The 17,425-nt window shown below is 39.5% G+C and overlaps 1 protein-coding gene across 3 annotated transcripts in view; it reads right to left on the bottom strand.

The window, feature by feature from the left end:
• LOC131578790 (toll-like receptor 2 type-2) overlaps positions 1–17,275 on the bottom strand; it is a 40,784-nt gene extending 23,509 nt beyond the window's left edge. Inside the window, exons 1-3 of one of the 3 annotated variants that reach the window (XM_058837960.1) lie at positions 16,861–17,274; positions 14,089–14,284; positions 11,247–13,728 (exon numbers count right to left, since the gene is read on the bottom strand). In XM_058837960.1, the coding sequence (XP_058693943.1) occupies positions 11,369–13,720 (2,352 nt within the window). In that variant the 5' untranslated portion in view covers positions 13,721–13,728; positions 14,089–14,284; positions 16,861–17,274 and the 3' untranslated portion in view covers positions 11,247–11,368. Of the gene's footprint in view, positions 1–11,246; positions 13,729–14,088; positions 14,285–16,860 lie in introns of those variants that run through there. The other 2 variants (XM_058837961.1, XR_009277567.1) reach the window with 2 other exon arrangements.
• Between the last annotated feature and the right edge of the window lie 150 nt (positions 17,276–17,425).

Below are 17,425 nucleotides of genomic sequence, written 5' to 3'. Positions count from 1 at the left end.
GAGCATAAAATCAGCCCTAAGTGGAAAGGGCATTCATTAGCTTTCTCAAAAAGAACCAAAAATAAAAAGCAGCAACTACTTACTAGATGCAAGAGAAACAGCAACAGCCTGTACCTTCCAAAAGAGCCTTATCCAGGCTTATCGAGAATGTAAAACGTCTCCTGAAAAAAAAAAGGCATGCTGGGGAAGGCTCCTATTTCAAAGAGGCCAGAGCAAAAAAAGTTGCAGCAAAGCAACCAAGGTTCAGCTGTAGATAATTTTGGGCAAGTGGGAAGAGATTGCCCTTCACCAGATGGCCACATATAAAGTAGTACAAAGGAAGGGGGTAGGAAAAGGGGAAAAAAAAAAAAAAAAAAAAAAAAAAAAAAAAAAAAAAAGAAGAATTGGAATTAGACTTTTTTTTTTTTCTATTAAGTCTTAGTCTAAAATAAAATGTAGGCCATTCTGATACCTGTGTTTTTTCCTCCAGGTGGTAACTGACAGTTTGGGGTTAACCTCCGCATGAAAAGGAAAAAAATTAGAGAAAGTTATTGTTTCCCAGCTACTTCTGAGGATTTTGTTATTTCATATTTTGAAAAACAAACATGTATTTTAGCCTGTGTTCTGCTAATTCACCTTGTAAAAACCTGATTTCCAGTGGGTTTGCATATGTGTTCAAATAACACTCACTTCTCCATTTTACTCTCAAGTTTTGCACTTAATGAGGTGCAGGCAACTGCTTGCAACTGTATTATGTACTCTGGGATGTGGGGGAGCAACAAAGAATATTAGAGGATTGCCATCCTTGAAAAAACACTCTATCCTGTCCTAGCCTAGCCTATCAATTTTTCTCAACATAAAGGCAGAAATCTAATATAGTAAATGGAGGAGGAAGGAAAAAGCTTATTAGTATTCTGACTTGGTATTTTCCCAAAGGAAATTCTGACTATCAGGTACTCCACTGATTCTTATAATGCAATTTGCTTGCCATTGGAAGCTGTCCATTGGTGAAAATTAAATAAATATGATATATAGGAACAAAGTTGTTCTCTACTGGCATAATACTAATTTTAAACATCTCAGATAGAAAGGTAGATCAAACACAGAAGCCTTATGTCTGGTACCATAGGTGGCTACCCATTTTACTGGTTATATAACTTGTATCATATGGCAGTCACGGAATAAGAACTTACTTGGGAATATAGTTGAAAAATGAAACAGCATAGTCATGACAGCATTGATTTCTCTACCTAAGTAATGAGGCAAATCTAGAAAAAATAAGGTTGGTTGATTTACTTAACATAGACATTCCTGCCAATTTTCAATGTGCTGTCAAATATAATCGTATTAACTAAACCTTAAAAACCCCAAACAGCCTGATTTATTCTTTCTTCAATGTATATGTTTTTGGGTATTTGAATCTATCTACATCAAAAACTAGATTTTTGGGAGCCAGTTAGCTTGTCTTAACAAGTTAACAAGTTATGGTAAGGTCAATCTCTTACATTAAATCTAATTATTACACAGTTACTTTTTTAATGTATACAGTTTTTACCTTATGCTATAAGATGGAAAGGATAGTGGGATAATGCTCTTATGTTGAATTTCCTGTGATAGTCATTCTTCCTTCTTCAGAGTGGAGGAGAGCATTGTGAGGGAAGGAGAGGATGGATGTTTTTCAGTTGGTGCTTGTAGGACCTATTTAATCTGCATAATTAGAAAATGGGAAAGTTGTCTATGACGCTGATGCTGACTTCACTTCTAGGTCTTTTAGAGCTCGTTTAAAGTATGGTAATGAGAAAAACATTTTACCTTTGGGCAGCAATCTAATTTGTCAGGAAATTCCTCTTGCTATGATGAGTGGATGAGGAAAATTTGGAATAATATGATCCAGATGTTAAAGCTCCTATTTAGCAGCAATGCAGATGTATTACTTTATGGTAATGTCCAGATGGTGACCTTCCAGTATTAATAATAAATCAATACCGGGGTTTGCATCTATATGACTTGATTCCTATCTTTGTTCTCATTTTCATGACGAAATACTCATGCATTTCATGTAGAGGCTAATAGTATTAAAATTAACAATTTGGAAGACATAAAAATCAATAAAGAAAATTGAAGCAATTACTGAAAGTAATATATATCAATTGATCTGATAACTGCCATCACCCAAGAGAAGGTTGTGCTACCATTTTTTAATTAATTAGCATTTAATTGTCCAGCTAACATGATAACAAAATTCCATTGCAATTTTGTATTAGAAAGTAGCCAATTTACTGAATATGTGTACTCAAGCAGTTTTGGCTTTACCACTTAAATTCAAACTTAACTTTACTGGAAAACAAAAACAAGCAACCCACAGTTCATAAGCACAGCGGAGAGGGCTCATGTTGGACAGCAGCCAGGCAGGCAGGCAACAGGAAAGCTTTGGCAGCCTCTGGTGAAGGCTGGGAAACCTCAGGATCTGCAGTCAGGGATGGGTAGAGGCCACACACCTGTAGCATGTCAGAAGGGCATGGAAGGAGCTCTGTCACTTCTATGGTCACAGGCAGCAGACTGAGCTCTCAGGGTGGAGAAAGGCCTAACACTGATGTGCTCTAGTGATGCTGGGTTGTTATCTCCTACAGGTGTTTCTATCTCTTAATTTATTTAAACTTGAATTGTAAAATACCAATTTGTTCAAGGGTTCCATGCTATCTGGGGCTTGAGGAAATTATTTTTAAGGGTTTAAGGGAAGAAGAACTGAGTCCTCCTACAGCTGAAGTCTGTGGCAAAACTGTTTCAAGTTTCTGAAGAAATGTGTAGCACACATTCCTTTAGAATTCTACTCTTTGGATTAAGGCAAGAGATTCATCTTCCACAGAAATATCCTTTTACTCTAGGTGAATTGTACTTTTTGTTTACTTTTAAAGAATCCCCCTGCACCAAATGAAACATAAAATTTAAATCTGTCTCCACTCAGTTTTGGGGGATTTTATTTTTAGCAACATTTCTGTAAGGATCCAGGAGTTAATTCTACAAACACATCCTAAAGTCAGCCTTGCTTTATCCTTGCCATTATCAGGTTTGCACAATCCCAAATCCATGGTTTATTAACATGACTACAGAGAAAACTGACATTACAGGGCTTTTAACTCTTCAGTGGGTATCAAATATGAGCTGATTGGAAAAGGACATATATGTGCTTATTGGAAAAGAAATAGAATATTTCATCACCGTGGGCAGCTCAAGCTAATATATGTACTGAGTTTGATGAAATCTCATTTAGGAAAAGCATTTAAAACTTTAAGACACGGCACTTTGTGCTGAAGAAAGAGGTTTTAGGAAAAGCCTGCATGAGTGTGGTTATGTACCCAAGCACCCCCCAGAGCAGTGTAGCCAAACGTGCCTATCTGAAAGTTCCTAAGAGCAGCTCTAAGGCTTCAAGGGCAAAGTGCCTCCACTGATTCCAGAAAACTTGCTCCCAAAGCTTTAACCTTGTGGTCAGCATAACTAATTTGAGTTCTAAAACAAACTTTAATGTTTCTTCCAGTAAAAATAAATCTATCAATAGACAATTTAGATTCTAAGCATATGATAAGAGGGGGGGTCTGATGAGTTGTATCTCATTATTATAACCAATTACTACATTGGATTTACTGATTATTTACAAGGTGCAAGGCAGACTAACATTCTAGAGTCAAAGGCACTCCTGGGTCAGATACTGTACAAGTAACATTTTATGGCTAATTTTTAGAGTTTGACAGTGTGTTAATCAAACATTGTGTGAGCACACACAACGGAAACGTGGGATGTCATTACTTTGAAATGACTGTCTCAATTTTGCCAACAGTCCCACTGCTGCTTATGTGTGTTGTTTCTCTTTATTTCACCATCAACCTTTGCTGGTGAAAAACCCTGTCCATGTGAGGAATGCTCACAGTTATTACTATTACATCACTTTCAGAGCAACCTCTCTTGGGAAGAACATCACAGGATGTCCCATTTTTGTTGTTTTTTAGATTTTGGGGTTTTTTTTAGATAAATTTCATAGATGGTATAGTGACTTGGCTATATCTAGCATACCTCAGCTATGTTCTACCTCTTCTAGTCCTGTTCTGTCCTTTGTTTCCCTCCTTCACAATTCCAAACTTCACAATTCCAAATGTTAGCTTTAATTATGTTAGCAATCTGTTCACAATTACCATTTTTTGCGAAGACTGAAGCAAAAAAACTGGGTTTGATGTGGTTTCATTCCTGTACTTTCTCCTGTATCATACATTTTTATTCACCTTTAAGTAAGAGCAAAATACAGAAGTGTAAAACTTGTTGAATTTATATAAATACTTCAGTGGAAGCTACACATGCATCATTCTGTGTCACTCCACAAAATACTAAAGGTCTTGAGCAGTCTTTTTTTTTTCTATTTCTATGTTAGTGTACAAATTGCTCCTCACAATCCAGAAATGCAATTGGGATTGAGGGTTAATGTTTATTGTGTTTGGATTTAATTAATTCTTTAGGTAAGTAACTTCAAGTAAAGTTACTTTGGATTAGCAACAGTTATTATTTTCTATTTGACAGATTTTGCTTTGTATGCAGAGAAATTGCTCTAGGCTGCTGTCCTCACCAGCCACTTCTGCATATGAAACTCCTTTTGCGTTGTGGAGATGTAGGTCCTCCTGCTCCTTGAGGGTTTTTTTATTGCATATCTGACCTGAAGTTTGATATTAAATCTATTTACAACTTTTGTTTGTGGTGTGAAGAGAGCAGGGGAAAACCCTTCAACTTTGTACAGCCGCTGTGTTCAATTATTTAATCCCCTAATCTCTGAGTTAGTCTTCAGTCCTCCATTTATGCACCCAAAGGTGATGAGACATCAAAAGTCTTGACATAATGGATGAAAACAAATAAGTACATTCATATCAAAACTACACTGGGATTCTTTCTGATGATCATGATTTCCTACTCTACCACACTTAAATGTTGCTTGCCAATCTTCTCTATTTTTGACTATTGCCAAAGATTTTTACTCCAGTGAGCTACTGCTTCCTTCAAACTGTGGGCTAATTTTCATTTTGTTTCACAGCAGCAAGCACCCTAACACTTTAAGTATGAATATGCTTGACAGCCAGCAATGCTGAGAGTAAGTTATGAACTACTTTTAGAGCCACAGCTACTCAGCTTTGCTGCAGGTAGGTCAAGCTGACATTTTCTTTTAGAAAGAGACTTTAGTTAGTTTTACTATACAGAACAATTTCATTCATTTCATTGTTTTGCAGAAGCAACAAAATCAGCCAAATCTCAATAAGGTGTAACATGCCAGTCAAAGAAATTTTACATTTCTGTAGGTGAAAGAATCCACTGCATATAAATTCCTCAGAGCAAAATCTTTGCTAAAATGCAGCAAGTGGTATTTAATCCCCTACTCCCAAACATCACAGCCCAATAGTCTGCAAAAATGTTAATGTCCCCTGTCAACTCTCTGAGACTGTATTATGTGTAACAGGTCTTGGGAGACTGAAACCTGGCTACAAAATATCATGAAACTGGAGCTTCTCAACATTAAAAAGGACTTGTCACTTCTGCTGCTACAGGACACAAAGTAAAAGCCTTTAAATAAGAACTGACAAATTTTGTACCTGTGTCTTAAAAATACACTGGTGGGGGAATTTAGCTAAAGTTAAAGAAAACACTTCAACAGAATAAAACTGAACAGTATTGATAACACAAGATTGCTAAGTTTCTGCCAAGAATTTTCCATCAGAGCTATGTACTTGTAGATTAATCAACTGCACAATGTACGGGCAATAGTTCTCAGATTTAAAGGAACAGATGATTAAAGGAACAGGGGCTGCAATATCTGCAACCCCTTCAAGAAGTGTTGGACTTACATCAGATGTATTATGAGGTTGATCTACTTGAGGAATCCCTGGAATTTCTGGTCAGACAGCAGCTCAAGCTGGGTCCAGCACAGTAGCTCTGAGTGGGATGCAGAAATTCTGGACAAACATAAAGAAAATTCTACCCAGGTAAAATTCCTAGGTGCATTAAGAAGTTCTGGTGTTTGGTGAAGAATAGACTGACACAAGTAATCTTTCCTGGTCTTATGACAGAAAGTCTGATGACTCTGTGGATTTTGCCATGACACTACTTTTTTATGTATTGTACTATGGGAGTGATGGGAAGAGACTTTGTGGAATTTTGTCCTGCCTACATGGCTTCCACCCCCAATACCACTGGCAAGGACCAGAAGTGAGCTCTTGAGTCTCTTTTGCCCCTGGGTTCATGAGAATAAGGTCTACTGGATACTCCTGCAGTAAACTAACTTCTCTTTTTCTTGAGCTGTTCTCTTCCCACAGTCAAATGGTTGAATTCCCTCATCAGTCTTATGATTAGGAGAGCACTCAATGCCGTAGCCACTGACATATGCCAGGTCTTTGAGGATTTGGGGTTTCCAACGGGCAGATCTCTATGTGCAAGAAATGACACAATTTTCCTAATGGCCATAGGAAGGCAAGTTTCTTCCTTCCCCAAAGTCTGTGAAAGACTCTTCTTGTCCTTTCCTTTTTATAGCTCCTATCTGCCCCTTTCAAATAAGGGAATTATGCTGACATAATCACCTTACATCCAGTTACTTAACATCAAGCAGATGGTTGCTAAAATTCTTGCATCAGCAATAAGATTTTAATTATTCTTTGGTAACTGTGAATCCTGGCACTAGTAAACCTAAACAACTGTAGCCATTTTCATGCTGTCCTTATCTCTGATGGCAGCTGAAATGTGTTTATGCATCCTTGACACTAAGCAAATATTTGGCTTCTTTATTTCCTGTAAATTTGATCTTGACAGTTTTACAACATCAGTGGCATACCAACAAGGAATTTGTCCAATGACATCTGTGCAGTCTGTGTAAAGAAAATCCTCATGGATATAAAAAAAGAAGGGATCACTGAAAATACCTAACAGCTGTCCTGTAATCATGGACATCCTTTCCATGTAATTATGAAACCGTTGTTTTCTCCTCTTTTATGCTGTATTAAAAAATAATGATGACAATAAATACCAAGAAAAAGAAGGAACCAAAACCACATTCAGAAACAACATTGTGCAGAGGTAAAAATAGGAACACAAACTATTTTTCAGTTCTGTAACACTGGCTTAGGCCATGCAGATTTCTGGCTGACAAACTGATGCAAGAGTGGCTATAATCCTATAGGTCAAGGTTAAAATCCACCATGCAGGTATTTGGTGCGCAGCCTTTGTGGGTGTGCCTGGCAGGACATTAGACCAGGCATGCTGACCCATCAGCCAGGTCTGCTAATTCAGGCTCCACTCCTGTGTATTGCAGAGGATTTCCTCCAGCTGTACCTGGGGCTGTTTGCCAGGTAGTTTCAAGGAAGATGTGGAACCCTTCTCAACCAATGTCCTGTACCCTAGAGCTTGACAGAAGAGCCAGTGACCCAGGGATACCAAACAACTCCACATCTTGCATTTCAGAAACTCAAAAGTATTGAATATGTGCTGGAACAATGTTACTAATCACCCACTTCTGCACTTCATAAAAGTATCCTGGCTCCCTGTGAGCTGGAAAATATTAATATCAGTCTGGATGTTCAGAACCTTGGATTCAGCTTTACAGTAACTCCAAATAGTCCAAATATATTAAGTGATTTGAAACTGCTTGGTTATAAAACCAGGCAGTGTCCACACTCAGTTTTTAAAATTATCTGCTGATGGTTTGGCCAGGTTTGCAGATGTAAGCACTGTAACAAGTGTGCTTTTCATCTGGGTTTTCTAAACCATAGCCTGATTGCTTACTAATTCTTGTTTTGATCTGCAGCAGAGGGATGAGATGGCCACATTAAATGAATGGAAAACCTGTTATTATTAAGGAAAAATTATATTTAGGGAAGATGATAGTTCTGTTTGCCTTTACCTTATCTAAGACCCTGAGCAAGCTAGGAAAAGTACGTATATATTTTCCTTCTTGATTTCAAAACATCCAGAATTAATTTTTATAATGAGAGGAACATTATAAATCACAATTTTAGAAAGATCATACAGTGCATTTTGTTCTTTAACAAAATTTTTTTAAAAAATTATGTAATGCACTTCCAGAAGAAGTTATCTTTTCCCTTTTAGTAGATAAGAAACAAGATTTTTCCTTTAGCAAGTAAAAAAATAGTTTAAGATCTGCTGCTGTATCTGTAGAAAACTGCTTGAGTTTTGCAAGCAAGGTTTGGCTTATTTTGTTGGAGCCTATTTTAACCATAGGATATTTAATTTTAACCTTACCTCTAAAAAAATTTTAAAAAAAAGAAGAAAAAAAAAAAAAAAAAGAAAGAAAGACAGTAAATTAAGGGCATTAAGAAAGTAAATTATAAGCACTAAAAAAAAAAGTTATTTTAAAAATTTAACCCAATACTGTATCTTTTATTCTGACTAAGAAAAATATCAAGATTTACCTATTGTTGCAGATATTCTCTCCAGTTTCCTTATAAACAGATTGCATGGGAACACCCAAATATTTTATGACAACTTCTGGACTGTCTCTGCTATCTGGTGGTTTGGCAGTCAGTTGTTACAGGCATCCTTCAAGGCATTACTTACTGACTGGTTCTAGAATAGGATGCAGATTATTGGTGAGAATTCAGAGTGCTGGACATTTACCTCCCTACAATAATATGCATATTCTGTACTTAATTTTACAAGACTAGAAAAAGTAGCAATGGGTGGAATTGTGGTATGCTAGAAACACTTTTGCCTCTTTTTACAGTACAGTAAGGCTATGCAGCTGGCTATGAAAACATATTATATTTTCTCAAAGTAAGAATTAAAATAAATTGATGGTTTTAATGGGAAGCTCATGCTAGAAAAAAAATAGATTTCCTAGAATGAAAAAATACATAGCAGAAGTAGCTTCTGAATTCAGATTAAACATGATCAGTATTTTAAGAATCTCTACATTGTTATTAGAAATCAGAGATACACTTACTTAACATATAATTAATATAATATAATATAATATAATATAATATAATATAATATAATATAATATAATATAATATAATATAATATAATATAATATAATATAATATAATATAATATAATATAATATAATATAATATAATATAATATAATATAATAATGTTTTTATATATTATATATATATAAGAATAAAGCAGATATTGTACGAAGCCATCTATAGGTGAAAATAAGGTCTAGATGCTAAAAATGGAAAATGATATGCTTAAGAAAAAAGCAAAGTAAATGAAAGAAAGAGCAAATCTTGAATAAATAGAAAGAAGGTGGCTTTTTTAGCTTAGATAAAGTAACAAAGTTAATAATTCTTATTATGTGTTATGCCTGCATTTATAAATGCAAAAATGCATATAAATAAACTGTTAATTTTCAATGTGCTGTCCAAGTTGCCTGCTTGTGGGTATACATCTGTGGAAGCAGGTATATCCTCAGCTCTCTCAATGACTAGCAAAGAGCAGGGATAGTTTGCTCTCACTGACATTTTGGCTGTGCAGTGGAGTGGCTAAAAGCAGTAACACAACAAGTAACCAGCTGTGAGAGGAAACTTCCAATGCAATCAACTCAGTTACAGTGAGGTGTTTGAACAGGGTTTTTGTACTACATTAGATGCCCAAGATCAAAACAGTAATAAAAACACTAATTTGGACATGGCCTCATCACAGGTACAGCCAAATGTTGTAGGTGATTCCATCTGAAAGTTTTTAACACCTACTTCAGAATGTGCCTGGAAATGGCTGTGCCTAAGTCCTGAACTGACCCAGAAGTTCATGGTCCTTCTGGCCTACCAGAAACAACCAATTAGAGTTCACCCAAAATTTTACGTGGCTGCAAGGAGAATATCACAAAGACATCCCTTTCTTTTTACATCAGCTCTGAAGGATGAATCTGGCGACAGTCTTCCATTTATTCCATTTTTCCACCAATTAGGACCCTTGTCCCAGTAACCTTCTCAGGAAAACACGACCCCACCTGACAGCAAACACAATGTTCTATGTGGAATGTTCTCCACCCACTCTGGTTTTGTGGACTACATTTACAGAGAGAGTAAAAGGTAGGAAACACTCTTTTCATGACTATGTTAAGGCTGCTAAACAAGGGGACAAATATAGTGTTGGATTCAAGGACAGTATATTTGTGTTTCCCACACTGTAGCTGAGAGCAGCTTAAACTCCACTTGTGCTAGTCAGAACGGTATTTGAACCCTACTCTGAAGCATCTATTGCCACATTCAGTACAATGAAATTAGACATAAATCATCCTCCATAGATGTCTTTCATAAAGGAAATTATAGAACCTAAAAGCTACAACAGAGAAAGCATATTTCTACATTAAGACTTGCAGCCATGATTTTCAGGAGATCTGGGAATTAAACTTTCTGTGACAATGAAATACAGAGAATCAGTCCTTAGATCCACTGACTAGGAGTGCTAGGACAAAATTCTTTACTACATAAACTGACTTTTATAGCATTTGATGAGAAGTCGTTTATATAAAGAACACAGAAAAACCCTTGTCTAGGCAGGTTCTGTCCTGAAACCTTTGCAAAGATGAGGACATATACACTACATAGCTGTATATCTATTCAACTTTTCATCATTAAATATTTAAATGACACAGCTTTTGCTCATTTTGCTGATTAACATGTGCAGATAACTATTGCTGTTTAACCTCAGAAGGCAGCTCAGCACCACAAATCCACTCTCTCTCTCTCCCCTCAGTGAAACCAGGGAGAAAATCTGAAGGATAAAAGCGAGAAAACTTGGGAGTTCACATTAAGGCGCTTCAACAGGTAAAGTAAAAACTGCTCACAAGCAAACCAGAAGGAATTAATTTCCATCAACAGGAAAATGTTTAGCCTTTGCCATGAAAGCAGGACTCCATGACACAGAACTTTTACCTGGGAAGGCAAATATGTTAACTCCAAACATCCTCTCTTTCTTTCACACAACTTTTAGTGCTGATTATGTTGTCATGGCCCATGACATTATGTGTAGGACATCCTTTAGGTCAGCTGGGATCAGCTGTCCTAGATGTGTCCCCTCCCAAATTATAATACAAACCTTGATGCTATGCAAGCACAGTTGAGCAATAACTAAAGAGCCCCTAAAGACACTCTTTTGGCCACAAATACAAACCACAGCAACACAGAAGGAGCTCTGAAGAAAAATTAACTGTATTCCAGCCCAAACCTGTACAACTATTCAGAACAATGGCTACAAAAAGTAATTATCTCATAGCAACTGTTAGAATTTGCAATAGCCCAGCTCTCTGTACGTGAGATGAATATAAGTAATGAGACAATCAGGCAACTGAAACAAATCCAGAGTAGATTCACTACATTTTTATTCCTTAATTTCCCTGTCTATGATCTTAGAGCAATTTTCAAATTAAACCAAAACATCTGCTGCTGGTCCTCTTCGAGAGGCCACTCCAGGTAAGTCTTTGTGTTCATGATCTTCCGCAGCTTGCAGAATCTCTTGGGAATCGCTTTGCTCTGGATGGGCTCCAGGAGGACAAGAATCGCCGCGTCGTTGTTCTCATCAAAGAGGCGGAAATGCGAGAAGTCCAGCTCGTATTTGCACCACTCGCTCTGCACAAAGTGCTCGGACAGCACAAAGAGCGTTTTGTGGCTCTTCTCAATGGAGTCGATGATGTTGTCCACAATCCACTTCCCAGGCACAAAGTCCCGCTTGTGCAGGCAGAGCCGGAAGGGAGGGCAGGCCTGCTCCAGCTCCCGCACCATGGTGTTCTCCACCCAGTCGGAGTCATTCTCGCTGTAGGAGACAAAAGCGTCGTAGCAGACGTCCTTTGGCGGGGCGCGCTTGGGCTTCCGCTTGGCTTGCAGCCACGCCCACGTCATCCGCAGGTACCAGACCACGTGGTACTTGTAGCCGACGGCCACCAGCAGCAGGATGACCAGGAACACCAGCACGCAGATCAACGACACCACCAGGGACCTGTGGCACTCCATCAGGGACAGGTGCACGGCGCCAACCTGCGCCCCTCTCACCGCCAGCGGAGAGTCACACACGTACTTGTCCGGCCACCCCACCAGCACCTGGCCTATCCCAGCTTCGTGCTGGACGAAGGAGAGGAACTCACAGGAGCAGATGAAGTTGTTGTCACTGGCATCCAGCAGCTCCATTCTCCTGAACGACTCAAACTCCTCCTTGGAGAAACTGTTCAGCTTGTTTCTTCTGACGGACAAGGCCACTAAATTTGGAATGGGTGCAGCACCCGGCAGGGCCTTCAGCTGATTTCTTGTGAGGTACAGCTCTTTCAGAAGCGGGAGCTGCAGTCCAAACTCCTTCAGGTTGTTTCCACTAACATCCAAAACTTCCAGCGTTTCAGGAATGCAGCTTGTTACTTTAGGAATTTGAGTGCTGGACAGATTTAAATATTTCAGATTTTCTGGCCATTTACACACATCTGGAATCTCACCAAAATTATTTTGGCTAATGTCTAAAACACTTAGGTTTCCTAGATGAGACAAACTTTTACTTGTGATTTCTAAGTTACTCAGTGAATTTTGACTTAAATTTAGAGTTTGTAGGGATGGCCAACCACCCTGACAGGCTGAATGTTCTAAACTCTGGTCTCCAAGCAAATTTGCACTAAGGTCAAGATATTCTAATGACAGAAGATGTTGGGAAATTCTGCATGGTACCAAAAAAACCTTGGTTTCCCGAACCGTGATTCTCGTAAAAAGAGATAGTAGACCTTCCACCGGCTGAAGATCTGTAAACAAGTAAAATTGTTCTATAGATAATTTCTCTATTGTGATAACTTTAAGTGTCTGTGATTGCTTTGCTTGGATTTGCATTTTCCACTGTCCGGTTCCCAAGAGTCTACAGTCTACCAGCTCCAGCTCCGCTAATTTTGGCATGTCTTCTAAAATGCTGGCAATCTCAGGCACGGTAGCATCTGTTAGTAAGATCTGTCTAAAAGAAAGCTTCTTTACAAAAGATGAAGACATGACTCTCAATGCTTGCACTTCTGCAGTGATACCAAACGCTATTCTTCTCACTTCCAGCCAAGTGACAGAGTGCAGAAGGTCCCTAACAATTTCTGAGAATACAGTAATATTTCTTATGCCTATGATCATGTGATTTATCTCCTTAATTGATTTCAAACTTCCCTCCTCATACTGACTGAGATTGCTGCCATCAATCCACAACCTGTGCAGAAACTCAATGCCCTCAAAGTTCCCTTGCCTTATCACGGAGAGCTGCGGGCTGCCCAGGTGGAGAGAGCTCAGGTTCCTCAGGCTAGAAAAGGGGGAGCTCTGCCCCAGGTCTCTGTAGGAATTGCCTTGAAGGTAGAGGTGCTGGAGTGAAAAAAGGTGCCCAAACCACACAGGGGACAAGTGAGCCAAGCTGTTATTTGATAAGTCCAAGAGCTCCAGTTTTGCCAGGGACTGAAAGGAGTCCTCATCTATGGAGCTAATTTCATTGGACTGCAGCAGCAGGGCTCTCAGGTTCACAGCCTGCTGCAGGTCCTGGGACTGGATGCGCTTTATCCTGTTGTGGGCCAGGTTTAACACTGTGATTTTGGCCGTGAGCCCAGGGGGAATGAAGGCCAAGCCCATGGAGGAGCAGTTGCAAAGCTGACTGGCATCGCATGAAGGACAAGCCTGCTTCAGTGCTTGCTGTTCGGTGAGGTTTGCAGCTAAGACCATGTAGATGGCCAACGCTTGCCAGGTGGGCGTAGTCATTATATTGCCTAAAATATGAAATACAGTCAGAGCAAATATAAGATGCATATCTTGTTTTGAAGAAGGTACATTTTGAATAAATCTAAAATATTATTTTTACTGTTCTGTCTTGTTGAAGGCACTGTTAAAATATTTTGTTTTAACACAGTTCAGAGTTGAAACAGATTAGTTATTACTCTGATCCTCCTGTTTAGTAAGGAGCCTTCATACTTCAATCTCACCTCAGGTCTCCTTCTTCTGAATCTGAATATTATTTTGCATATTCATTTTTTACCACAGGGAGTCTCCTCCACGTGTTTCAAGTCCTGGTTACATCAAGAAGAGTCAGCACCTCACACTAAATAGTAACATTCAAGTGTAATACTTACTTCAAGCATATGTCTAATCTCTATTCTGAAAATAGGGCAAAAATGAATGCATTTGTTTCAGTCCATTCTTCATTTTATCTGCCTTTCCTACTCCGACTGTAAATGTCCTGTGAACAGGGTTACAGAGCTTCCTGCAATATCCAGCTTGTCTTTACTTCCAGTAGTATATCTTCAGTTCCTCTATCCTTCTGAGGAGCTGGAAGAACAATTTTTGAAGCCTAAGAGAGGTCTTTTCCCTTTAAAACCTTTACTGTATATTGAAATATAACATTTCTTGACAAGGATCAAAGAGCTTTTTTAAAATGTAGTTTTCCCCAACGTGCCACAAAACCCAAGTAGCTCAGTAGGTATCTTGCTAAGGGTGGAAAGAGTGAACAATGCCCAAAGGGGTCGAACAATGAGTTCACAAAATCATTGTGGGCTCTCTATCAGGTAAATCAGGCTAGACTGGCTTCTTGAGAACTGCTTTCTCCCTGAGACTCCATGCAGAAGATCTACTCTACTCTGAATCCATATTCTGATTTGTTTTACAAAGGTTGACCCAGGTATACAAGTTGATACAGAAAAGTCCCACACTTCCAGTTGCATTATTTTTAGTCATAACTGCTTAAGATTATCCAAAAGGGGAAGAATTGACTGAGATGGTTTGGGCATATGGGGAGGGGAGAAAAAATTATGGATAATTTTTTCAGTCATTCCATCTCTTCCCACCTGCAGTACTACAAACATTTTGACCCCTTGTGTTACTTTCCTTTTATCTCTGTCTGTCTCTGATGTAGACCTTGCATCTTGAAAGATAAGGTTCCCTTCCCTGTCTGTAGATTCCCACAGCTGAACTGGTTATCCACCATGTCCTCCAAAGCCAATGGAGAGAAAGAACATCTTCTAGGAACAATTAATATCGTGTGTCTTGGGCGCTCAGTGTAAGATGTGATGATTCCAAGAGAAATTATCCTATTGCCTTAAAATGGAGTATCACAGTTTAGATACTCAGATATTTGTCCACATGAATCCCAAACAAAAAATTGTTGTCTGTAGTTTGACTCATCTGCTGTCCAGATAAGGCTCTTTTGCAGGGCTTTTTAGTCTCCCAAGAGTAACTGGATAATGCAGTGCTATAGGCTAAAGGAGTAAATCTAGTTTCTTGCTAGTTTCACTAGCAACAGATTTAGGTGGTATTTTTAAAGTTGTCATCAAAAATACTTACTTTTAGAAGATGAAACAAACAGGCAACGTGATCAATCAAAAGCTGTCTATAGGCAGGTTATTTATAGGTGGAAAATTGGCAGCACACAAGGGAACTGAGCAGGTGTTGCACAGGAAATTCCTAATGGTTCTCCACCTTACCAGCCTGAAATCATTCAGGAACTGCAGGACTGAACTGCATTTGGTGATTCAGAATGCTTACTTTCCAGGTTTTTTGCTCATCTGAAATCTGAACACTCAGAGGAATCCCATTTCCACCCTCACTCACTTTCAGCCATTCTCTTCCCCTTCCTGTCTAATGATCCTGCTTGAGACCCTTACAAGGTCATTTCAGGCCTCTCCACACCCACTCAGAAATATTGCCCCAGTCCATGATATCTTTGCCTTATCAAGAAAGCACTTCTCGCTGTTGTACTGGGAACTAAAAAGCCACAGTACAGAAATTAAACTGAAATGAAACTAAAAATACATAAACTTGCACAGAGTTCCGTATACCATAAGGTGCTGTGATGAACCAGACATGCAAACTGTTTCAGAGTTATGGAAAAAGGGTCCAAGCCATCAGACATGCTCAAGATTATTTTCCCTGGCCCACATGAGTAGAAGTATTTGAGGAAATATGCACATATTATCAAACAAAACCATGACTGACAACAGAATGAGGTTCTATAAATGCTCACAAATGGGGAAGGTTAATGTAAGGGCTAAAATAAAGCATGCCAGTAGTGTGCAAATTGATTCTAGCTTGGGGAGCACCAACCCAAATGTGGGCTGGTAAATCTGAGCAGTGCTGTGGAGCCTGCAGAGGGAGAGCCACTCTTTGGTGAAAAGGTCAAACCACAAGCAGACTGGGGAAAGCCGCTGCTCTGTACCCGGCAGTGTGTGGGCTGCCCATGTCCTAGTTCTCACCTCCAGCACTGCTCTAACAGCATGTATGCACAGCCACACATCCACACGGCCAAGCCACAACATGGCTTGTTTCTGACACAGAGGATGTGCAGCAGGTCAGAGTTAGGTGAGGATGTAGCTGATGTCCCAGGGCCGTTGTTCAGTGAGCTCTTTCCTGGTCAAATTCCTGAAACCAAGGCACCCCACCTTCACTCCCAGCCTTCCCATGGCAGTCGGCATCAACACCCAGGTGAGATGACATTCAAATAGGATAAAGTACATGCAAGGCACCCTCCCACGAGGAAACTGAGCAGAAATGGCACAGTCTGAGCCTATTTGTCTCTTTTTCATTTGCAGTTTTCCTCTCTCTCATTTCTCAGAGGACATTAGTCCCATCAGCATGTCACAGCTCTCCAGGAGAACTTTCCTTTGCTGCTTGCCTGCCATGCATCCCTGCCAGATGCCTGTGATTGCACCTTCCTGCTCTACCTCTGCTGGCAGCCAGAAATCCCTCCCCACCCCACACTCCTGCTCAGCAGCCTTGAGCACCCCAAATCCCCCATGCAGAGGAGGACTGATGGCAACGATTAGGTTGCCTCTTCTCAGGGCCCCCTATTTGCTTTTTGCTCTGGCATTGCAGCTCCACTGTCTTTCCCTGCATCTCCAACATTTGCCTACCTGAAAACTCACGTCTGCGCCAAAAAGATTCCCAGAGATGCCACCTGCAGCTTCAGTGCTTGCATGCCAGTTAGCCTATGCTGTGTTTCGTCTCTCTCTTGCTGATCATTCTTTGCCCAGCTTCCTCTCACGCTGCTGTTTTGTTTCCTCTTCGCCTCTCAACCTTGACAATATAAGTAGGGGAATTCCCACCTGGGTGATCTGATTGGCATAAGAGCAGTAATGCTATTAGTCCTTTTAAACGTGCCAACACACAAAAGTCTGGGTCTAGGGTAAGAATGTACTGTGTGAAAACTAAGGCTTCTCCTTCATCTCTCTTTCACCCTCTCTTTGTAATGACTGGCAAAATTTATTTCCTCTCTTACCTCTAGGCACACATTACTCCTAATTTGTTTTATCAGCACTCAGTTTTTGTTCTCGGATGATTCACTCCTCACCTACCTGGAGTTCAGCCTTGATTAAACCATGAGCTATATTTATCCAAGAGAGTTAATAGAAAAACTGCTTTGTAGCAGACTTTGGACTAGCCCTGGAGATAACATTGTTATAAGAAAACAGAACTGAA

This window comes from Poecile atricapillus, chromosome 4, assembly GCF_030490865.1.
Source record: "Poecile atricapillus isolate bPoeAtr1 chromosome 4, bPoeAtr1.hap1, whole genome shotgun sequence".
Lineage (NCBI taxonomy): Eukaryota > Metazoa > Chordata > Aves > Passeriformes > Paridae > Poecile > Poecile atricapillus.
The sequence above is the reverse complement of the archived record's forward strand: the minus strand, read 5'-3'. Positions and strand labels throughout refer to the sequence as shown.